The 25,166-nt window shown below is 31.9% G+C and overlaps 1 protein-coding gene across 4 annotated transcripts in view; it reads right to left on the bottom strand.

Annotated features, from left to right (window-relative positions):
• Positions 1-25,166, bottom strand: part of LOC140434795 (serine protease inhibitor 88Ea-like) — a 111,864-nt gene that overhangs the window by 66,928 nt on the left and 19,770 nt on the right. For all 4 annotated transcript variants that reach the window (XM_072523313.1, XM_072523310.1, XM_072523312.1 and 1 more), the window contains exon 2: positions 7,030-7,331. In XM_072523313.1, coding sequence (XP_072379414.1) covers positions 7,030-7,326 — 297 coding nt within the window. In that variant the 5' untranslated portion in view covers positions 7,327-7,331. The remainder of the gene's footprint in view (positions 1-7,029; positions 7,332-25,166) is intronic.

The raw sequence follows: 25,166 nt of genomic DNA, 5'->3' as shown, positions 1-25,166 counted from the left end.
GGAAACAGTTTCTCCCAAATATTCTCCCTAATAGCTTAATTCTACTAAATAAAGTTATCAATCTGCCCAAACCAGGAAAATTCCTAATAAAAAGAAAAATAAAAAAAATATGGAACAAAATTTTAATACGAAGAGAATTACAGAAAAAAGCAGCTGTTCGAGGCAGCAAATTAAAGCAAAAGAATTCAGGAAACAATATAATATCTAAACATAACGGCCCAAGAATATGAGTTTACAGATGATCAACTTCGGTTCTATCAATGAATATTTAATACAATATAATTAATCTGATCACAACTTAAATGAAACATTCAGCGAAAAAAGTTAGTGTAATTGTGGGAGACATGAAGTAAACGGAAAAAATACTGGCAAACTTTGGTGAAGCAATTAATAAAGATTTTAAATAATAATTAATAATTAGAATAGTAGAAAATTAGTAATATTATTAATTTAAATTTTCATTCTCTATGCTTCTGAAAAAATTCAGGTAGACTCCTTTATAGCTGCTTTATAAGTACAAACCTTGCAGCATTAATCTGTTCAAGCTAGGAAAAAAAAATATTTATAGTTCAATGTCCTAAAACCACTATATCTCCACTTGGACTATAACAATTTATGACAGGGATTAGCTTTCGTTAAGGTATCAAAAAGAAAAGGTATTTATAATAGCCCATTCTGTATATACAAAATTATAAAGATAAAAATGGTCAAAAAATTTTATAAACTAACTAAAAACATAGATCCATCACGTCACGACCTTTATAACTATTATTGTAATTATTCTGATTTGCTAAAACTGAATGTGTAGATATTATTTATAAATAAACTTATTTTTTGATAGCTCGTATTTCGAAATATTTTATCTTAGAATGTCAAATGTTAAAGCAATATACTATTTAATTTTTTTACGATGTATTTGTTGAAAATTAAAAGGCACGTGATAGAATTTATGTCTTCTAAAATTTTATAGGGTGGCGCCGGCAGCGGGGTGCAAGGGGGTGCAATTGCACCCCCTATCCGGAAAGAAAGTACATAGCTATAAATGCTTGGTTTTATATTTTATATTGGTTTATAGTATGTGCAGATGTAAATGTACTTACTGAACAGCAAATGCACCCCCATGAAAATAATCATGGCGGTGGCCACCAAAAAGGAGCTATATTTACAAATTTTGTAAATTCTAGGGATTAAATGAGTTCAGATTAAATGTATTATTAGGAAAAAGATATCTTTTTTTGCATATGAGATAAGAACAGGTATAAAAGAAACGAAAAAGAAATGTTCTCGAGATCAAATTCAAACATAAAATTTAAAATATGGGCGTAATACGCTAGAAAATACGTAAAGGTCTAATAAATGTCAAAATTAGTCCAGTCGTCAGAGATTTTACCTCCAAGAATCTTACGAACAAGCTGAATTTTGCTGAGAACGTCTGAATTTTGGACCTTAAAAAAGATGAGATAATTTTGAACAAAAATGTTTATTAGCACTGTTTGTGTAGAATGAATGGTTCTGTCAGAAATAACGCTTGAAGCGACCGGCAACTTTGAATGTCAGTTACGCACGCGAAATCAATTTTTTAAATAAAATTTGTATCAACTCGATGCTAAAAATTCGATATCTTTTGATCAGAGTATCCTATCGACAAAAATCAAAATGTATTTTAAAAGTAAAGAATGCAGCTTTGTTATGTAACTTTTGTATTTTGTCTCAAATGAAGTAGGTTTCCATGAAGTTGCTAAATAATTAAGTGTTGCTCGATTTTTGTCATTTTTTACGATTCTCTTGATATTAATAAAATGTGTCATTTCCATTGACCGGTCACTATCGACCTTCCATTGTTAAAGCCTAATATTCAAGACATAAAACATGAAATTTTGATTTTGAGTATTGACAAAAAAACTAGGGCATTTGAAATATGCCTAAAAAACGCTGAATTAAAACTTTCACATTACAAACAATCTCAAGTCACTGAAAATTCTTCCACGAAGACAGCATTTGGTAAAATTTGTAGCTAGTATGTTATGTATGTTTAAAAACGTACTTGTGCAATAATTGAAAAGAAGGAATTTTAAATGTTTGAGAAATGTGGAAGTTTGAATTCAGTATTTTTAGGCATATTTTAAATGCCTCATTTCATGTTATAGGTTTTAAAGATTAAGCTCTAAACATGGAAATTCGCTAGTTACCCGTCAATGCAAGTTATAAATTTTATTGATCTCATGGGAATCGTAAAACATGGCAAAAATTGCGCAACGTTAATTTATTTACCAGATTTATACAAACTGACTTGTACAGCAAAATGCAAAAATTGCGTACGAAAACTGCACTCTTCATTTTTAAAACCGTTAAAATTACCTTTTAATTTTTGTCGATAGGACACTTTGATCAAAAGATCAAATTGTTACCTTGGAGTTTATACAAATTTTATTTAAAAAATTTATCTCGCGTGCGTAACTGTCATTTAAAATTGCCGGTGGCTTTAAGAGTTGTATCTGAGAGAAAGGTTCAGTATACACAAAATGTTAATAACCATTTTTGTTTAAAATTATCTCGGCTACAGTTCTTGTTTAATTTTTTATGCCTACATTTTTTTTCTACAGCGTACAGATTCTTAGTAAATCGATGATTTCAGTTTCCCCTACCATGGGGGTTTTAGGAGGAAACCCGGGGGTACGAGTGAACTTTTATCATCTTCTTTGGGGTCTCAAAATTGGCATTTTAAGCAAAATTTAACTCGTTGGTATGGTTTTTAGAGGCTCACTGGCATTTTTGTCTCTGACGACTGGAGTAAATGGGGAGAGCACTCAGTACAAATAAGAAATTACGGGCCTATAGGTTATTCCACGAATATACGACTGTTTTCGATTATTGCGACACGAATATTTTACTTTCAAGTAGAAGTATGAAAGTAAATTGGTCTAATCATTATTCCAACAAAAAGGATCTACTGTTAGTATGACATCTAAACTAAAATTATTTCAGTTAGTTGATGTTTAGATAGACGCAAAATTTATTGTGAAATTTAATCCGAAAATAACAAAAAAATTTACGCAAACGCTCCTACAAACAAATACAATGACGTCTATAAAGCCAAATGTGTTTATCAGACATTTGGGTTGGGTTTCGGTGAAATGTAAACACCCAAGAGGTGTGCCGGGTTTCTTTGATATTACACTATTTTATTATTTTTTTAGGTACTACAACTGTAATAAAAAGAAATATACTATTTTTAATATAAATAAAAAGAAATTGGCAGAACGATGGTTCAGAAACCAGAAAAAGAATCTAATATTCACATTGTTAGTTTTAAATATTTGTTTGCTTTGAGTGGATGTACTCTTAAAAGTTTCGAAAGTAACGAGTATAACATACCGGCTACTGATAGTTAAAGTAACGAGTCGTTACAGATATTAAAAAGCAACGAAAATTTACATACAGTTTCTTTTCATATATCGCCGACTGATTTTAGTTTTAAAAACCGTCCGTATGGAGGTTTCCGGTAAAGAGAGGTGTCCGTTAAGAGAGAGTTTAGTGTAGTGTATTTGTTTATTGAAGCCAAAAATGACAAAACGTGTTTTAGATGTAGACAATTCTATATTTAATGTACTTTCTTATTTTACTGCTGAGAAAACCAACGGGGGCCCTTTGAGACCAGTTCAGTCCGTACATAAACGTGTGTGCGATGCACTCTGTATTAGGGAAACAAAACTTAAGTCGGTTTTGCAAAAAGAAAAAAAAAGTGGACACAGTGAACAAAATGTCGCACAATATAAATCTCGCCGACAACCAAAGACTATAGATCTTCCCGAAGGTTGCAAATTTGAAATCCGTGAGACAATATATAAAATGCGCGAAAAGAAAGAACATGTTTCTTTAGATTCAGCGCTACAAAAATTCAAAGACAGAAATATATTTGAAATTTACAGAACAAGTCTCTGGAGTTTTATGACCGATTGGCTTTAAGTTCAAAAAGGAAGACAACAGAAAGGCTTTGTCTGAAAGAGCTAGTGTGTCGTTTACAAAAGAATAGAATTTTTAAGAAATTATAACAAATTTAAAAAAGAATGTTCTTTCTTCGTTTATTTAGAAGAAACATGGATTTTTGCTAAAGGTGGTATCAAACGAATTTGGCAGGACGAGAGTATAAAATCCATAAAACACATCGATAACGAGGAAAAGAGATATATTATAGTGTATGCAGGTGGAAAACATGGTTTTATTGAGGGAGAAGATCTTGTGTTTTCATCAAAATCAAAATCAGCCGATTATCATGACAATATGAATACGAAGATGTTTGTAAAATGGTTGAAAGAAAAACTGTTGCCAAGTTTACATGAACCATCCGTTATAGTATTGGATAATGCTGCGTTCCATTCGAAAATTTTAAATAAGCAACCACATTGCTTATTTAAACATGTCAACTTTTCTTCTCCCGACTTTAATGCTAAAGCCGGAAGAAGAAAAGTTGACGAATATGTTGGGAAATTTGGACTAGGTGACAGAAAAGAAAGAGAGAATAGACTTGTGGATTTTTGTCAAAATGAATATTTTGCAATAATGAACACAATGTTCCAACTACCCGACAGAAGATTATACACTTGGAGATCTCCTGCAGACAACAAAGACGCATAGTCAGAAATCAAATAGACTATATATTAGTCAAAAATAGGTACAAAAACTCAATTAAAGCAGTAAAAGCATACTTTTGCTCCGGAGCAGATGTCAAATCAGACCATAACCCGCTGATAGCTAGAATGCACGTAAAACTCAAAAATATTGTAATACCTAAAAATAAACCAACGTTTACCAAAAAGAGAAATACATCAAAGAGTGATCCAACAAGTCAACTCAAATTTAACATAGTTGGGGAAAAATGTTAACATCAGATGTCAATGAAAAGTGGAGCAATATTCAGAAGGCATTACTAAAGGCTGCAGAAGAAAATTTAAAGCATGAAAAGACAAATAAAAAACAGAAGTGGATGACTTCAGAAATTCTAGCATTAATGGAAGAGAGGAGAAAAACCAAAGGGAGAAATGAGCCAACATATCAAGAACTACAAAGTAGAATTAAAGTAGAGATAAAAAAGGCCAAGGAAAAATGGTTAACAGATCAATGCTTAGAAATAGAAGAGTATAACAGAAAATACGACAGCTTTAATATGCATAAAAAATAAAAGAACTAACAAATACCAAAAAGCGAGCACACTATAGGATACTCGATGATAATGGTAAACTCATTGAAGACATCAAAGATAAACTAAGATTTTGGCAAGAATACATAATGAAACTATTCGATGATGATAGAATGATACAAGAAGAACCACAGGAACAAACAGGACCGAAAATAATAATGTGCGAATTAGAACAGGCAATTAGAAATGCAAAGACCGCAAAATCAGTAGAGCCAGATCAGATACCCACTGAACTAATTAAATGCATTGACGAAGAAACACTGCATATACTTTTAGATCTGTTCAACAAAGTATATACAACAGGAGTAATACCTCAAGATTGGTTGCTGTCCACGTTTGTAATACTACCAAAGTCAGTACATGCGACAGAATGCTCCCAGTACAGAACAATTTCCTTAATAAGCCACACGCTTAAGATATTTCTCAAAATAATACATGGAAGACTATACAAAAAATATAAGAAGATATAGATGACACCCAGTTTGGATTCAGAGGAGGACTAGGAACGAGAGAGGCTCTGTTCGCTTTTAACGTTCTCGCACAAAGACGACTAGATATGAACCAGGATCTCTATGTCTGCTTTATTATCAAAAGGTTTTTAATAGAGTACGACATCAGAAACTCGTAAAACTGTTAAAAGAAAAAAATGTGGATAGTCAAAATATACGGTTTATTGTCAATCTATCTATGTTTAATGTCGATACAGAAATTATAGAAATCAAAAGAGGTGTTAGACAAGGTTGCGTACTGTCTTCATTGTTATTCAATCTGTTAAGCGAAGCTATTTTTAAGGGAGCAATATCAGAGGAACAACAAGGTATATCAATAAACTAAAAAATCTTGAACATAAGATTCGCAGACGACACCGCAGTCTAGAAGCACTGCAACGCTTAGTAAATAGATTACATCAAGTCAGTATAAAATATGGACTACAAATGATCGTCAACAGAACCAAATGTCTAATTATTTCTAAGCAATATACAGTAGGAAGGCTAGATATCGAGGGAAAACAAGTAAAAATAGTGAATAACTACAAATATCTGGGAACCTGGGTAAAAACCTCACGAATGGAAACTGAATCTTGGGTAGTCAGTCTACGGTTTAAGATGTCAGACTCTATTATTGTTTAAAGACCTGTCATTATTATCTACTAAAATTGGAAACATATATGTTACAATCTACAAATTCAAAGACTCTAGTAGTCATTTTTCTTCAAGCCTATGAACGTAGAGGTAGAAGAAGAAGATCTGTCGAATCCAAATTCATTAGGGTTTTCCTTACACTAAGAGGAACATATACACAGAGCTTCTATGTGTTATCTCAAAGAGAGTTGTAAGTATGGACAACAACACAATTTTATAAAAAAGGGGTGTCGGGTCTGGTATAACAACGGTACGTGCTGGGATCGTGGGGGTTTATCCCTAAACCTCTTCTCTTTTCGCTGTCTTTTAGCTTATATTTGAGTAACCCTCTCCCCAAGACATAAATGTCTGATAGAGGTCAGGATTGCTACTGTGTGTATGTGTGCAAAAAAAATAAAAATATAATTAAATGAAAAATTAGTAATTCAAGATAGTAGTAATTGATGTATTGACAAGCATTTTAGTTATGTATTACACCACTTTAATATAAAAAAACTCTTTAAATTTGAGGTTTTATAAACTAAAGAGAATTAATGGATTCGCTATTTAAGTTATAATTTATGGCGACAAAACATTAAAAATTAATTTTTTTTAGTTTAATTTGTTATACTTAATAAAAATCTTAAATATTTATTACATTTTAAATTAATCTGTGATTGATGTAATATAGATATATAAATGAATACAGACCTGAGCTGGATTTAGTCGTAGAACTTTCTTTAAATAATTTTCCGTTTGTCGACCTGATAAGAAATACGCCATAAGTAAAGCATGGTACGTAGAATATGGCGAGAAGAAGAGATTTTCATTGGGAATCACTCTGTTAACGGCGTTCAGTAAAGCCAAAGAAAATTCCTGTTGTCCAGAATAAAGGTCTAGGGCGCCTTTTTGACTTGGTTGATTACCAGCAAATGGAGGGAAGCATTGTTGTACGGATTCCTTGAATAATGCCGCAACGAGCAAGGTTATCACTAAGGTTATCTTCATGTCGTCTACAAAACAAAAACACTTTCAGACACGATCTTTACACATTGAATGTTTGTCGAATACTGAGGTAAACAGAGAAAGTATGAACATGACCCACATTAAAAGACTTTCTCGATGTGTGAATTTCCAGTGACGTACAACTTTAGCAGAATCCGTGAACAATGTGATGACACTAACGATTATGTTAATATTGAAAGTAAAATGTTAATATTCGTCACAGTATTTTTACTAAACTTTTAAAATTACACCTGGCGTAGTACAAAGGTGCAGTTGTCAAATAAATATATATTAAAAGTACACTCATGGACAAAAATATCGAATATTTTAAAATTTTCAATTTTTTGTTTTTTCAAAATAAATTCTGGTCAAGCAAGTCGTTTATTGTAAAATAGAGTTAATTTTAACAATGTTTAATGAACAATTTTAAGTTTTTATGCGAAAAAAATTGTGAAAAAAATAAATGTTTAATATTAGGTAAATAAGGTTATTTTACTCTAAACTTAAATGATAATTTAAATTGCTTAAACAACTGGTTTAAACTGAAAGAAGTGCATGATCAGTAACGAGTATTCCCCCCTCTAGCTCTTATTACTGCTTGTATCTTTCTCAGCATGCTTGCAAGTGAATTTTAGACATATCCTTGGGAAATTACATTACATTGGAGCGGGATTTCTTTGTCGTATGCTGCGTTTTAGGTGATCCCACATGTGCTCTATTGGATTTAAATCCGGGCTAGACGGTGGCTAATCCAATCTTCGAATTTGGACCTCATCAAGATAATTACTCACTATGGCAGCGGCATTTGGTCGAGCATTATCGTGCATTAACGTGAATCTTTCATATTCAATGTAACCAACATATGACAAAACATGATCTTGTAGGATGTTTTAAACGTAAGAATCACCAGTCATCCGTCCAATCACTTCCACAAGTGCGGTACGTACCTCCCAACTAATGCCTTTCCAAAGAATTATGCCATCAACTCCAAAACTAACGGTCTGGGGGAGACTGCAGCTAGCGAATCGTTCTCGAACTCTTCTGTAGACGTAGTTTTGACCATCTGGCTTCCATAATAGGATTCTGGTCTCATCAGTGAAAAGAACGTTTTTCCAGTGGACGATATTCCACTAAATATGTGTTCTTGCAAATTCCAAATGACGAGCTTTGTGATTTTGTAGAAGACGTGGAACTTTGGCGGGGCGTCTGGGCTTTAAGTTTGCTTCTTTTGCATCTTCGTCTAACTGTTTGTGAAGTCACATTAACTTGTCTAACATTTAATAGCTCATTTCTGAGGTGCATCGATGTCCATGAACGATTTCGTGTAGAATTAAGAACCAAAAAACGGTCATCAATTGCGGTTGTGCAGCTTGGGCGTCCTTGACCAGGCCTTTGTACAAAATTTCCTGTTTAGCGGTACCTTTTTAGAGTATTTGAAACTATAGATTCGGTTCTGTTGAGACGTCGTGCGCTACCTTTTTGTGTATATCCTTCCTAGTACAAAATTACAATATGTGCTACTTGGACTTCATGACAGTGCCGAATTGGTGGGATACTTGTTTTAAACTTAGTTAAATCAAAACAATATTTAATTAAACTTAATAAATTAAACTAAAAATAACCGAATTAGTATGATTTTTCCTATACGTGAAGAAGGATTATTAGGATAAAATGTACGAATAAAACTAACCACTGAATAAACGTCAAAATAAACATCAAAATATTTCAAACCAGTTGACTACATCAGCCTACTATATGAGTATTATCAGTAATCTAAAATTATTTTGAAATAATAGTGACTACAAAAAAAAATTGAAAAATTCCAAAATATTCGATAATTTTGTCCATGAGTTTAATTAAATGTTTGTAAAGAATTTTCTTTGATTACTTACAGTAATATATACAAAAATTTTAAAAATATTTAGAGAAGGCGAAAACATATTATCTGTTACTTCTCTAACATAATCAATAAATTTGAAAAGTTTGACAACCTCAATTAAGGCAATAAAGCTTACAGCATATTACATTACAGAATAAAGTAGAATATTATTACAGCATATTAGGGATGGCGGTTTTTGACAAAACACCGGTTTTCGGTTATACCGGCTTTTTTTACTTACGGTTTAACCTGGCGGTTATAACCGGCCAAAATATCCGGTTTTTGCAAAAACCGGTTTTCGGTTTTTTTAATCCAATAGGTTGCAAGTTTGCACTTTCAGTTTGCTTCTGTATTTATAAAATAAAATAAAATTTGAATTATGGTGTTGTTTGGAATAATTACTTGAGAATAATAATTATGATTGGGATCCAAAATAACACCTAACCTAATCCTAATTACCGTAAAAACCTAATAACCGGTTTTTACTTTAAAAATAAAAAACCGGTTATAACCGGGACAAAAAAACAACTAATAAAACCGGTTATTGCGAAGTAAAAAACCGGTTTTATCTTCCCATCCCTACAGCATATAGTATTCAGTTGTAGTTTTAGTTGCAGTTTCATGGTTGTGTATATTCTTATCTAGATAAGGATTAAGGAAGCTAAAGTAATTTGATATATTTTTAAAATATGTAATTTGACAAATTTAAAAAATATTTTTCGTATAGTCAACTCATTTTCTACTTGATCGTGCATTTTATGCTAATAGTTTCCTCTACTTAAAAAAAAAAGATAGCAATTTGTTAATACTGACACTTGAAATCTATTTCTAAATATAACCAATTTCTTTTAAATTTTCCCAAACAATTTGCTTTCAGATGAGAGAACAAGATACAGGGAGCATATTTTCCATCAGCAACAGGACTACGGTACGTCAAAGACCAAAACATCTTGTTATCTTTTCGCTGAGTTTTTCCTTTAAATAACAACAAAGTCAACATTCTCAGGTAAAAATGATATTTTATATTGGGAAAAAAGATTTTATTGTTAAAAGATATCAACCAAATAAGATAATTAAGTAAATATTAATATAATTCGAAAATTTTTATTGTGCTGATAGTGTAAATTTGGCTTAACCCTCCACCACTCGCACCTCAAAAAATTACGCCATCACTCGCGTGTTAGATTTTATCTAACATATGGGTATAGGTTAAATAAATTAGTCATTAGTACTTATTGGTTAAGTTTATTGGCTATTAACTCACAAAAAAAGATAAACTTATATTTTTTTAAAACAAAACTGCAAAAAAATACTAAGTAAACTAAAAAAATATACACATTTCCCTAGAACAAAACAAATAAGGGGATTTATTAAAAAAAATGTATGCATTACGCATAAAATTAGATTTCTTCCTCTTCTAGGCAGTGGTGGCAAGTAAAAATTGTTAAACCAGTGTGCTCTTTGCATATCGACAACTTACAGTTAGTACAATAATGTTGGATAAACGTGTCCTTACAGGGCAAAAAGAACATCTTGGTTTGGAATATCGGAACGTCGTTGAAGATGGGACATTAAAAGTTGCTTGCCAAGCTCCACAATGTAGAATCAGGATGGAATGATCTTATTTACATGGTAACAGATCCTAAGAATAATCCACGGGACAGCAATAGATAGAAAAAAATCCATGGAAAATGGCATATACGCTGTAATGTAGACCTCTTTCGTTTGTATGGGTAGCCTAAAATGGTAGTACTAGATTAATATTGACTGTATGGCTGAATCAGGGAAGCAAGAATGATACCACCATAAACCAGTTTCCAATAATTCAGGAAAATGACACAAATTAGATGGCTAGATGGTATAGTGAGCAATCTCCAACAACTTGGGGTCAGAGGATGGTGGTGTCACTCTCAATCGTAAGAGTTGGAATAGGATAGTACAAAAGGTCAGGGATCTATAAGGCCGATGCGCCAAAGGTAAGTTAAGTAATATTTCGTTGATAACTTATTGTATAGTCTCCTTTACTTTTCTAACATTTTTTTTGTACTTCTTGGCTTTTATGTGTCTTGTAAAATCACCTCGAGTGATATGACATCCTTGTAATCTTCCTAGCACTAAAGCTCTTAGATATCCTTGACTTTACAAAGTTTTGTAAGCCATTTTTGGCTTTGTTCTGCCAAACTAAGATGTGAAGACACTGATTGTCTTTAAATGTTTATTTACATGTTACCTTTGACTTGCATGATCTTTCATGTTTCTAAAGACAGCACAATGAACTTAATTAACTAGTCTTGTTAATGTCGCCATATCAATATCTTGCTACCCTTATAGATAACTTCTTCAGAAACACGGATATACTGTTGGCTACGGTAACTCAAGTACTTAACGAATTCAGAAATAGAACGTACATCCCTCCTTCGGCTGTTTGGTCTTTAGGGTACGTTGAGTACTTATGTCATCACGATCAGCAGCCTTTTTCTTTTCTTTACACTTACAAGAGTAGCAAAACGATAACATTACGAAGTATTTTTATTTTTACTGCAGTTAAAAAACTTACCGATTTCCATTTTTATCATTTCCATTTTTATTATCTATGACATATATAGTACATAATGTATATAGGGTTATATACAGGGTGTCCCATAATTAATTATACATTAGGTAATGGGTGATAGCTGACATCAAAATAAAGCGTTTGAGCTCAAATTGCTTTTAGGCAAAATGTTGCTAGTTTTCGTTCTACAAGGTGATTCATTAATATTTTTTTATATTCTTTTTAGGGATATATTGAAAACTATTCAACCGATTTAATTGAAATTTGGTATCTTGCTATTACTTACTATGTTTAATATGAAAATGATATTAGTTTTACCATTGACACTGGGTGGCGCCACCTACTATAACATTGGTTCATTAATGTGGCCATAATTTTTTTGTCCGTCCTGTATAAACATTCTAGGAAAAAAACATGAGATAACATTCAATTCTACACAAAAAAGGTATATTTGTTTCAAATTAAAAAAGTACACCGTTTTCGAAATTAACGTATTTTCTAAAGACGTGCATGAAATGAAACGTTTTTTTGCAAACAAAATGCATATGATTGAAACAATTATTTTTATTAAACCTTTTACACGGTAACAAATTAAAAAAAAATCAGAAATTAAATTAAATTAAACAATGAAGTGAATATAAAACAATTGACAAAGTGAATAATTCAAAACGAAACGAAAAAAAATTACAATAAGTGTTCAAAATGTTCACCATTAAATAAACTACATAATCTAAATCTTTTGTGTCAGCTTTGTCTTATTTTAAATAATAAGTTTCTTTGGGGCCTAATTACGTTAACTCTCTCTACAATATTTTGCCATAACTCTTGACAGCAAGTGAAAGTCTAGGGGATTTAGTTCGGGACTGCATGCTGGCCATGGGTATACGCTATCTCTACCAATCCACCTTTGAGGATAAATTCCATCTAGATAATTTCTAACTTGTAGGCTATAATGTGGTGGTGCACCATTATGCATGCACCAAGAGTTACGTCTTAAATTTAGAGGTATGTCTTTTAAAAGAGTTGGTAAATCTTCTCTCAAAAAATTTAGATACGTTACTCCGTCAAGCCTAGTTGGTAATTCGAATGGTCCTACAATACAATCCCCAAATATGCCACAACAGATATTTATGGAAAACTCATGTTGAAAATGATATTCTTGAAATGCATAAAGATTTTCTGTTGCATAGGTATGGGTATTGCGCCAGTTAAACACACCTCTTCTAGTAAATGAGGCTTCATCGTTAAATAAAATTTTATTATTAAACGTTGGATCGTCTAAATGCCGCCCTATCATAAACTGACTAAATCGGAGCCTTGCTGGAAAAGGGTAAGGGCCTTTTATAGGGTAATGGTCATCTTATTTGGTTACAGCACTGAGATAAGATTTATGTTTGCTGAATTCTAGTGCTACGTTATTCGTCATTATCGATGCTATTCTTGACTAACGTTGTAAAACTGGGTCTATTCAACGTATTAGTCTCCCTTTTGTTCTGCCGCCATCCACTTTTTTCTATAATACTTTTTTTCTTCTAATATAAAAAGTCTTATAATAATTAGTATCAGATGGAATTCCATAGACAATTCTTCTTACAAATATATATTTATGCCTTTCGCCACTAAAGATTAGTGTCCTTCTTCATATTCCTTGAGCCCTTCTCAGGGCGTGGTGACACTTTAAATATTGTTAGCTTACCGTCTCCATTGGCTGCGATCCTGCGCCATATGGACCGCTTCATATAGGGATTTTTCCACCAGAGTCTTAATTTGGTCTGCATATTGTGTTGAAGATCTTCTTGGTCTTCGGCCTTCTACCTTCCCTTCTGCTGCCATTAGTTTCATGATCCCCTTTCTTCTAGCTATCTGACAATAGCATGTCTTTTATATGAACCTGTTCCAGAATTGATAGGTTGGTTCTATGTTCTGTACAGGACACGCGTAAAATTCTTCTATAGGCCCACATTTCGAAGACTTCGATCGTAGACCTATCAATTTTTGGTCCATGTTTCAGCTGCGTATGTAGCAATGGGAAAAATAAGGTCATTGAGCAAATTAAGCTTAGTCTTTCCATATTTTAATTAATTTAGCTGTTGTAGTTCAGGCCATTGCTAGTCTACGCTTGATTTCTGAGGAGCAATGGCCATTGTTGGTTATCAAGGAGCTCAAGTATACAAATCTGTCTACCACTTCGTAATTCGTTACTTGGTGTATGTGCAGTAGATTATTATTTGCTCTGTCTACGATCATTATTTTGCATTTCCGATGTTGATCTGTGTGAAGTGTGAATTCTTCGCTTATCAGGCTTAGCCATTCGGTATTGGTAATCATTTTGACTTTTTTCACTGCTGGTATAAGTGTGTTACCTGCGTATCACAGGTTACTGATTTTTCTGCCTTGTACAGTGATTCCTTTATCCCATTTGTCGTATACTTTTCTTATTATCTTCAGAATATATGTTGTGTAATAGTGGTGATAGTATGCAGCCCTGTCTAGCTTCCTTCTTTGTCTTGAACACATCTGAATATTTTCCATATACTTCAGAGGATATCCCACGTTACTGAATCGAAAGCCTTATGCAATCTACGAAGATTGATTCGCACCACTCATCCGGTCATTCACCTGGGATTTATAATATGTTGCACATATCTATTATTACAACTACGCCAATTTCGCCCACTGCTTTTAGAGTCTCCGCTTGTAGGCCATCCATCACTGGAAATTTCTTGTTTCTTAGTTGGTCTTTCTAGGTTGGTCGTAAAATTATTGGTTCTACCTCTCTGATTGCATGTTTCTTGTATCATGAGACTGATGCATCTTTTGAAGTGTCTTTGTATATTACCGAGCAGTAATTTTTCCATATCTCTGCAATGCTCCCTAAGTCGGTTTTACTTCTATCGGCCAAATATTTAACTTAACAAATATTTAAATAATTCATGATTTTCATGGCGGTTTGCTTGTTGTTCCAGTTCTTGACACACGGTATGGTTGTTTTTATCTCTGGAGCACATACATTTTATTTTCCTGTTCAGTTCCGCTATTTCTTGAGTTTTAATTCTTGTTTTTGTGGTGTATTATAACATAAATCTTCTTTTTTTCCATTAATCCTAAGGTTTCCCTTGACGTCCAATGTTTTTTTTGGGTTTTACGCGGTGTGCACTCTATTTCCGCTGAATATATCCAGCTTTTTATTACACACCAAGTTTTATTTATGTTTTCTAATATTTGTGGTTTTTCTTTGTTTATCCGTTTCATCTGAAATTCTTCTGTATTATTTACACTTAGCTACTTTGTCTGATGTATTTTTGCCTAGTTGTGTGTAGTTTGAGCCTGCAGTTCATGTTTAGCAGTTTATGATCTGATCCACAGTATGCTCCCGCCATAGCTTTTACATTTAATACTGAGTTTTTCCATAGTTTTCGCATGAGTATGTAGTCTATTTGATTTTTGTGTTCTTTATTTGAACTAGTCCATGTTGAAAACCTCCTTGGGTGGTGTTTACAAAGTGAATTTGTTATCACTAGATTGTTTTCACTGGCAAACTGTAGAAGACGTTCTCCTTTGTTGTTTCTAATGACCAAACCAAATGATTCGATAATATCTCTCAAATGTGGTTCATTTTCAGTTTTTTTTAAAGTACTCAATAATATATAATGGCTCATTATGGGGAACTATTTTCAACACGTTTTCTATGTTGTTGTAAATGTCGTCAATGTCTTCATCTGGAGCATCTATTGTATTGTATATACCAAAATGTGATGAAAATTTTTCAGTTTTGCTTCTAATGTTATTTGTATGAGTCTATCGTTTATTGTTTGATATTGCCTGATATATTTCGACATGTTATTATTTATAAGTATGGCTACTCCATTGTATCCTGTGTTTTTAGATCCTGATATGTAGATAGTGCGGTTTTTTGTTTCAAAATATCCTTGATCTCTGCAGTGTGTTTCTGCTAGACCCCATATGTTCATATTTTGCCTTATTAGCTTTTTCTCTACTATGATGAATTTTCCAGTTTGGAGAAAACCTCTAACGTTCCATGTCCCTATAATCATCGATTTTCTACTTTGAAGCTTCTGTGTTTGGCTTTCTCTTCCAGACGTCTATTAGTGTACTTAGTTTCAATTTGTTTTATCACGTGACTGTTACACATTTTCAAATTTTAGATCAATTTGTAGCTTTCCTTATAGGCAAACATCTTCGAGTTTGGCATTCTCATGCCCATTAATTACATATTTGTTAGCAGAAGTAAGTAAAGTTTTTTACGAAATTATTCACTCTATCAAGTAGAAACGTCAGTTCCTTATAATTATAATTTACGTGTCTCGGAAGATAAAATAGACCTCCGTCTACCATCAACCTTTTGTATATTTTGTACATAATGTCTTATTTTTAACATTTCTCTGGTTTGCTTTTTGTTCCACAGTTACCTTTTCAAGCATAAAGCCAGTTTCTTCTTAGAAAATCTGTACACATAGAACTGCCTTAAATTGTTCATACCTAGTTGTCAATATTATTTTGTTTGAAGGAAATATCATTGCTACCTTTCCAATTACTGCATTTTTAGCAGTAGTTAGGTTAATTATAGGTTAAATATAGGTAAAATCCAACTTGGTGTTATTCAAAACAAAATTTGATAATTGTTTTAATCTTTCATATAATTCTTTTATATTTAATACATAATAACATATAATTCTTCTATAATTTATACATTTTTTAATTATTAGTAAACGACTCAGCAGGAAATTTTATGAAACAAGTAATTTCAATATTTGCTTTCAGCAAAATTACGATAATACCACATATTTCTATAATCAGCGCCAGCGTTTAAAATATTTTAAAAGCATATCAAAGAGAGGATGTTTTTTTTTTTAAATTACCTAGAGGATGTAAGTGATTATATTAATACAGAATGAATAATATTTACTTTAAAAACAACTTTGTAGTGTTTCATCCTAACCATATAATGCATTTACAATATTGGTATAAAACTGTCGTTTTTCTATTGAAACCAGGTTGACCTTGAAGGCAATAAAAAAATTATTTAATCATATTGGTAATTTTAGACTTATTATATGTTTAAGCTATGACATATTAATATAACTTATTATAACGATATATATATATATATATATATATATATATATATATATATATATATATATATATATATATATATATATATACCTCCGTACCGTAGAAGTAAAGGGTAGTAACTCCATTTTTTTTAATTTGGACTTTTATACTTTACTATACTACTATACTTTACCATTTTTACTATACTTTAATACTTTTGCTATGCCTACCATATTCAAATTTTATTTGTGGCAAAAGATGGTATAAAAATTATCATTGGTGGCCTATATATTCTTATAAGAAAAAGTAGTATATCCTTTGGAGAAAGAGGTAAAGCGTAGTAACTCCATCAGCTGTCGGATTTGTTTATCGGATTTTTTTAAATACTCCAAAACAGTTAAAACGAAATGTTCTTAAAACGATAATATGGGAGGCTTTGTGACACAAAATGTTAGGAGAAGGCATGAGGCATTGAACAAAACACCTGAAGCAGTTTTAAATCGAGTGCGAGAACACATTCAGTCGTTTCCGTGCTACGGCAGTCATTATTCTCAATCAAAAACTGCAAAAATCTAGAACCAGAATTAAGCTGTGAAAAAATGTACAAATTATATACCTTAAAGTGTGAGGAAGACAATATTCCAAAGAATAAAACTGTTAAATTATGGCTGTATAAAAAATTTTCAATACTGATTTTAATGCTTGCATTTAAATCTGTTTTGGTGGAACGTGTGATACTTGCGATCGTTTTATTCTACAAATAAAAACTGTTCCGAACAAGAAACAATACCAATACTACAAAATTATGACCAACATCTTCAAGATGCGGAAAATTGATAAAAAATGAAAGCAAACGATAAATAGGAAAACAGACAAACAGCTGGGAAAACTAAAGTTATAATGTGTGATTTACAAAATGCTTACCTACGCCTTGTTTATCCACTAATCAAAGTTTTTACAAGCTTAAATTATGGACTGTAAATTTCACGATTAAATAAATAAATATACAGAAAATAAATATTATTACCTTATCTGGGATGAATCCGAAGCTGGAAGGAGTAGCCACGAAATTGCCTGGGCATTGACTAAATGGGCTATGACAGTTCTATCACAAACTGATGTTTAAGAATTGGATATTTGGTCAGATAAATGCCCCACTTAAAACCGCAATGTTATGGTAATGATGAGCTACTTTTGGCGTTTGAACATCTTTCCTCATTTAAAAGTAGTTGACTATAAATATTTACTGAGAGGACAAACTCAGTCTAATTAAAAGATCTATAAAAAACAGCTAACAATCCAGATCGTAACGCCTTTGGATTGGCAACAATTAATCAGTTCGGTAGGTGATCAAGTGAATAAAATGGACAAATATGACTTTAAAAATTTTGAAGCACTTTAAGCTCAGTCTCAATCCCCATTCATCAGTAAAAAGAAAAATACTGACAATGATAATTTTTTGATATCAAACGTAGTCCAATTCTGTGTAAAAAAGAGACAGCAAGACGACTAGAACTTTTTATATTAAGTATTTATATTAGTCTTTTAAAGAAACTATACTCAAAGAATTGTACGTGGCTAGAAGAACAGCAACTGCGACCAATCTTCCGGAACAGCTACCACTCGGTTATGGAAAACCGGAAGGTATACTCTCTTAGTAGATCTCTAGTCAGTTTCATGAGTTTTATAGAAATTTAGTTGTCACCAATGAATACACCATGAATAAATGTTTTTTATCATTTTTTGTGTTTTTATTTGCGCTTACGTAGGTACTTACTATTTTTTACACTTTTTTATCTGCTGGTAAATGCTGAGGAAAAAGACCTTAAGTCACAATATTATCCAATATATAAACAAATTTTTAATTACACTAGGACAATATTGTTTAACTAATATACAATGTTACAATTATATAAATACGTAATTTCATACGTCTTCATATTTAGAATGATTGCAATAATTTTCTGGAATTCATCTTATTTACTTATTACCTCAAAAGTTCAGAAGTTCAGTAGATGGACATACTACCATTTACCTCTACGATACAGATATATATATATATATATATATATATATATATATATATATATATATATATATATATATATATAAACTAAGGTACACTCGAAGAGTGGTGGGTTTTTCGGTCAAAGTGGAGAAATAAAAGAAAAAGAAGGTGGCTACTTCATCTATTTATTGAAGACGTTTCGCTTTTTGCTCAGAAAGCATCATCAGTTCATCTGAAAAGAACAATATGAAACCAAACATCCATAGAGAAGTTAAAAAATATGTGTTACCTTACAAAGACATGTAGCAGTCAATGATGTTAAAAATATGAAAAAGCTTACGAAACTGGACATTTAGAGTTAAAGTTGTAAAAAACAATTAATTGAAACTAGGTATAGTTTACAAATTAACAAAATTAGCACAGCAAAAGAACATGTGATAATCATACATGTATATAAAAAAGTTATTATAAAAACTTAAGTAAAAAACATTAAGGTTTATTTTATTGTGTAAAGAACTAGAAAGATCATGAGAATGCACTTCCAACAATTTATTTATAATCAATTAGATTTTAATTTTGACTTTAGGTAACATTATTAAATTATTTAAGATTAATATAGTATAAAGATAAAAAATGAAGTTACCAGTCTTAAGCTTACTGAATCTCACAGGTAAATGAATTTACAGGTTAAACACCCACGCAAACAACGTGAATAGATATGGCCTTGAGGTCAAAATGACAGAACAGCAAGGCAAAATACCAACCTCTAATATAATAGAGCGGTACATTCATAGAATGTGATAAAATTGGTTGACAACTTGTCGTTAAAAAGCCAAAAAATGAAAGGAAAAGGTGGTAAAGATCACCATTTTCCCCCCAGTGATTAATTTGTTAACAAAGAACAAAGCATGCGAGGTCAATCCAAAATATCATATATTATAATATTTATGATGTCACTGGTTAGCCAGCCAACAGGTGAAGATTAATTCAACTTCCACAGTGTGGATCTTGAGTGAGGTATAGCCCATTGTAAGTTTTAAAATTGACGCACTTTATATATATATATATATATATATATATATATATATATATATATGAGTAGAGCGTTATCCCAAAACTTTCCAAAGTCATGTCAAAGTCCAAAAGATCATGAATTGAGATTTTACTTCATCGTATAACCAAGAGTCACTTTTAACGATATGGTCGTTCATGTTCTACAAAATATGGCCAAGTCCTAGTTAAAATTAATACATGCTTTGTTTCCAAAATGTCTCCAAAAGAAACTTTGTCTCTTTTGTCTCCAAAAGAAACTTATTTCAATTTGGGAGTAGTTATTGTGCCTTAAATATTTAATCATAAGTGAAAATTATAAAGGAACTGTTTCACTTTCTTCAAGGGAATGACGGAAAAAAGAAAATACAGATAATTGGAAGAAAATAATTAAGTAAACGTTTTGTAACAGTGCCGTGGGCAAAACTCCAAAAATTTCTTGCAAACACACTTCTTCCACTAAACTGTGTGAAGCAAAGACTCAAGAAGATATCCAAAGTTAGTGTTAGAGTTTATGTATGTAAATTATTCTTGTGTGTGGTATTGCAAAACAATTTTCTTACACAATTTATACAACCATAGACTCCACAACAACATCGTTCTAGAAGAGACAATCCTAAGAAACGACAGCGCAATGAATATTTTATACGAAATATCGATGGTGATCTCCTATCCGTATGCGTTACTACTTTTCAGTCAGTTACTCAGATGTCGCATTCTAGAATAAAATCCATTTCTGCTTATTTTTTCAATACAGTTTCTTCCAGACCATAAAGAAGACGGGGTTCTAGAGTCATACCTAAAGACAATGAAACAACTTTGTCAATAATAGACCATATAAAAGGTTTAAAATATAGAAGTAGTCGTTATGGTCGAAACAAAAGTATTATTTAGAGGTTATTTACCACCTGAATTTCAGTAAAGAAATATTATATATGTAGTGTACCATTAGAAAAACAAAGAAACACAATGAAACTTCCAATAACTTCGTACTAAAAGTATTATAAAATATTAAACAAAAAAATTAACTTGGGTTTTGGTCATACACTGACAGACATATGTTCTTTTTGTGAATTAAAATAGGTAGAACTAACAGCTGCGACAAACATAAATCTTCTGAACAACATCTCAACCGAATTTAACTTGATTAAGCTACGTGCGAAAAAGTTTTATGAACTCCTAGAAAAAAAGGAGACCAGCGAAGTGGTTAAAGTTTTGACATGCAACAATATCAACCTTTACCAGAACTAAGCTTTTCTGATGTTTATTATATGCGACAGTTATGGTTATATAACCTTACTTTTGTGATACTAGAAACAAATCAGAACAAGAAAAATTGTTTTGCATTTTCTTTATTTATTAGAAGCAAAGTAGCTTTCTTTAAACCCCGATGAAAGACCATAAATCTTAAAACTGTATTCTGATTCTTGTCCTGGTCAGAATAAAAATTCTGCAGTTATATTCACGCTATTATGCTATGTACAAAATAGTATATTTAAGGTAATTCAGTACATATTTCCAATAAGAGTCCACAGTTTTATGTTGACTGATCTCGTCTTTGGACGATCTGAAAAAATAATAAGAAAACAAGAACCAATTTCAAGTCCTTAAGGTTATTACATAATTTTTGCTAAAAATTGCAAAGTGCTGCAAAATGGTCAACAATGGTTTATTAAAGACTACAAAGCGTTGGCCTACAAAATGTTAAAAAAAAGTTTGCGTTCAAGTTAACTGAGCACTGAATATTTACTTAATATAACAAAGGAAAGAAAATAGTTTCTGGACAAAACACTTACACTGGTAATTGATGTTCACACAGTGTATTGAAAAGTAACAGTCTTAATATTTCACATACTTTAGAAACAGTTACATTGTTACCAGCTGTTAATAAAATTAGTGCTCACAAATAGTCAAACGTTTGATATCTTTTAAAATTTGAGAAGTTAACCGACGAGGTTAGTCAACAAAATTACTATAGCCAATTTGATAGCCAACGCTTGATAATCGAGCTCGGCACATGAAGAAGAACAACCGACGAGGAAAAGATGTTCTTAGAACATGCACTACAGAATGTTGGCAATGTCAATGACGACATTGCGGAAGAAGCCGTGGACAATAAGGAAGCATTTCTATAGTTTAATTATTCATAATGTATTCCATTTTTTGTTGTTTTAGTTAATTGAATATTTTATTTATGTTTCAAATGTATCTTAAGTTTATAGACTTAGCTTAACTTTGGAATTTTATAAAATCTTTTTTATTTTATTTTAAAGACAAAAACAAATAAAACCTAAGTTTGATTAAACGTGTTAAATTAGAAGGTTATGTAAATCTGCAAAAAAAACCTTTTCTCTACCAAATGTGGATTAATAGCCGCAGAAAATCGATCATACTGAAAAATCACCAATTTGGGTAAGTTTTGGAATAACCCTCTTTATATCGATTTCATAAGACGACTTTAGACAAAAGTTGAACAATTCTCGAAAAGTGACTTCTTTGTTATAAAAGTTGTACAACTTTATAAAAGTTGTACAACTTTATAAACTAAAATATCGTTTTGTTATCGGTTCAGCCTTAAATAGAATGAAGTCAGAATAAATTAAGTTGGGTGACTTTAGATAGCAATTGATTGGATCCCCCATATATTTGCTAAGATTAATACTATTACAAGAATTAATATTAAACTCAACAGTCTTCCGGGTTGAACCGCGTCGATTATCATTGCGACGAGCTTTCGACATCCCTTTTGGTGTCTTCTTCAGAGCTCTGGAGGTCTCAGTTTCCCGAGATCCCAGACACTACTACACCGTTCACTAACCAATGCATTACTGCTACTGGGAATGGAGTAATGTTGGTATAAAATCTGAAAAGACCTAAAAAGTTCACTCATGATCGTCCTGGTCGTCGAGGTGTTTTTAGCACTTCATAAAAATTTGGGAGTAAGAGTGGTCCAAAACTTGACTGTTATCAGAGCTGCTGTGACAGAAAAGATAATTAGATTGTGGTTCAAGGAAATCAGTGATTATTTCTTAGAATCTGGTATATCAGTCACAATACCAGAAAGATTTTTAATGCAGATAAATCTACTTTTTTCTTGCTCCCAAAGAAATTCACTATTGGCCGGAAAATGTAGTAGAACAGTTTACAACAGATTAGGTGGAGATAAGAAGGAATATTTGACAGCATTAATAACCGACAAGAAATCAAACAAACTATATGAACTCGTAGCCGCTGTATTTTATTTTTTATTTTTTTATTTTTAGGCAATGCAGATGGAAACTTGGCTCTCCCAGTGATCATGTATAGCTACAAAAAGTACCGAAACATATTGTGCGACAAGTTCTAAGTAGCTGGGCTATTGGTAAATCTGAAAGCAGATGGATGACATCTGAATGTTTTTATGAATATAATACCAATTTATTTTACCCTAGCATACCCTACAATACAGAGCTGAGGACGCCCACCAACTAGATTGACTGACGACCTGAAGCGTGCTATCAGTAACTGGTTGCAAGCCGCACAAGACAGAGACAGATCGACAAAGCTGAGGGAGACCTATGTCCAGCAGTGGACGCATACAGGTTAATGATGATGATTATTTTACCCTTGGCTCTTACAACAACGAACTGAGTTTACTGTTTTACTGTAGGTTGATGGTGACAAATCGCACATAACTGCACCGCTGAGTGATTTTTTTCGTGAAAAAGAAATTGTTTTGACAAGTCTTCTAGCAAACTATCCACATTTTGCAACCACTAGATGTTGGATTATTCAAATCTCTTAAATTTTTCTGAAAAAACAATGTGAAAAAATGTAAAATTAAATCGGGTAAACCATCTCTGAAGAGGGAAAACTTAGCACCGGTTCTAAAACTTGCACTTGAAGGAATTTAGGATATCAATAAGATTGTGGATTTAACTTGTGGACTATTTCCATTTGATCCAAATAATGTTGATTACAAAAAAATACGGTGATCAGAATCTTCACTATGCGAAATTACGAATCAGGAAATAACGGTGAATCAAGCTGTAGTAGACCATTTAAAATTTTTGGAGAACAATATTCCACAGAGCTATTTCGCAAACTTTTGTGAATTGAAAGGAGATCAATAAAAAGGAAATGATCATGACCAAAATTTATATAAAGTCTGGTATAATATATTTTTTCAGTCAGGCTTGACCTTTCAGGGGACTTAAACAGAAAACAGCATTATTATTGATATTAAGGGCTGCAACTCGAGGACGAGATAGTGGGTTTTGATGATAATACACCTGAAGCTACTAACCAAGAGATCCAAATATCTGGGGATAAAACTTGTAAGTTAGATATCTTGTATTGGAAGAAAAACAAAGAGGTAGTATCCAAAAAAAAAAGAAAACACGATGAATCAGGACACAGAAAAATTTGTAATGCCAGAGCAAGATGGAAAAAAAAAGAACTTTTTTGTGAAGAAATTAAATAATAAACAATCATTATATATGCAAGTAAAAGTAAAACTGCATTGTTTTGGCCGAACCAAGATAAAAAGAAACCTCAAACAACAAAGAAAGGAAAAGTTTTTTCAGTGACAACATCTGATTCATGAAAGGAATAATACTTGAGAAATGAAAATGAAAGAGAAAAAAATTAAACCAGAAAAAAATGAAAGAAAACGAAAAAGAGAAGAAAATAATTTAGAGACACTAAAAAGAAACAGCAAAAAATCTAAAAGCAAAGTAAAAATCGATATGACAAACGTGAAAGAATCTGATCATGAACTGTCAAGTGATAAAGAGGTGAAAGAAAATAATTTGGCAGTTGACGATTATGTGATTGTACTCGTAATATATGAAGACGAATGTTTGTCAGTGCCATGCAGAGGAGTGGACTTGATTACTGGAAATGGCCATGAGAACCTAATAAAATTTGATATAATTGTGATGAAGTGAAGTCAAAAATTAAAGCACCACAAGAGATTAATAAACTTGATTGTTTCGTTGTTAAAAATTGATTAAATCCTAATCTCGTTATAGATGTTAAAAGTACTCACTATTACATGTTCTTAAATAAAATTACGTTGCTGTCTAATTTTATCTTTTATTTTTTAAGCCCAAAAATTCTTTCTGAAATGAATGCATGGAATGTTGAAGTTACATCCTAATAAAAAAATACCTGTCAGAATGTGAATGTCCAGATCACAACGTTTAAGAAATTTTGTATAAAATAACAAGATATATATAACTTTCATATTTTTTCATATACTTATATGGGTTTTAAATAAGCTGAAAACTATCCTA

Source organism: Diabrotica undecimpunctata, chromosome 2 (genome assembly GCF_040954645.1).
Source record: "Diabrotica undecimpunctata isolate CICGRU chromosome 2, icDiaUnde3, whole genome shotgun sequence".
Classification (NCBI taxonomy): domain Eukaryota; kingdom Metazoa; phylum Arthropoda; class Insecta; order Coleoptera; family Chrysomelidae; genus Diabrotica; species Diabrotica undecimpunctata.
Note: the sequence above shows the minus strand (reverse complement) of the source record. Positions and strands in the feature narration are given on the sequence as shown.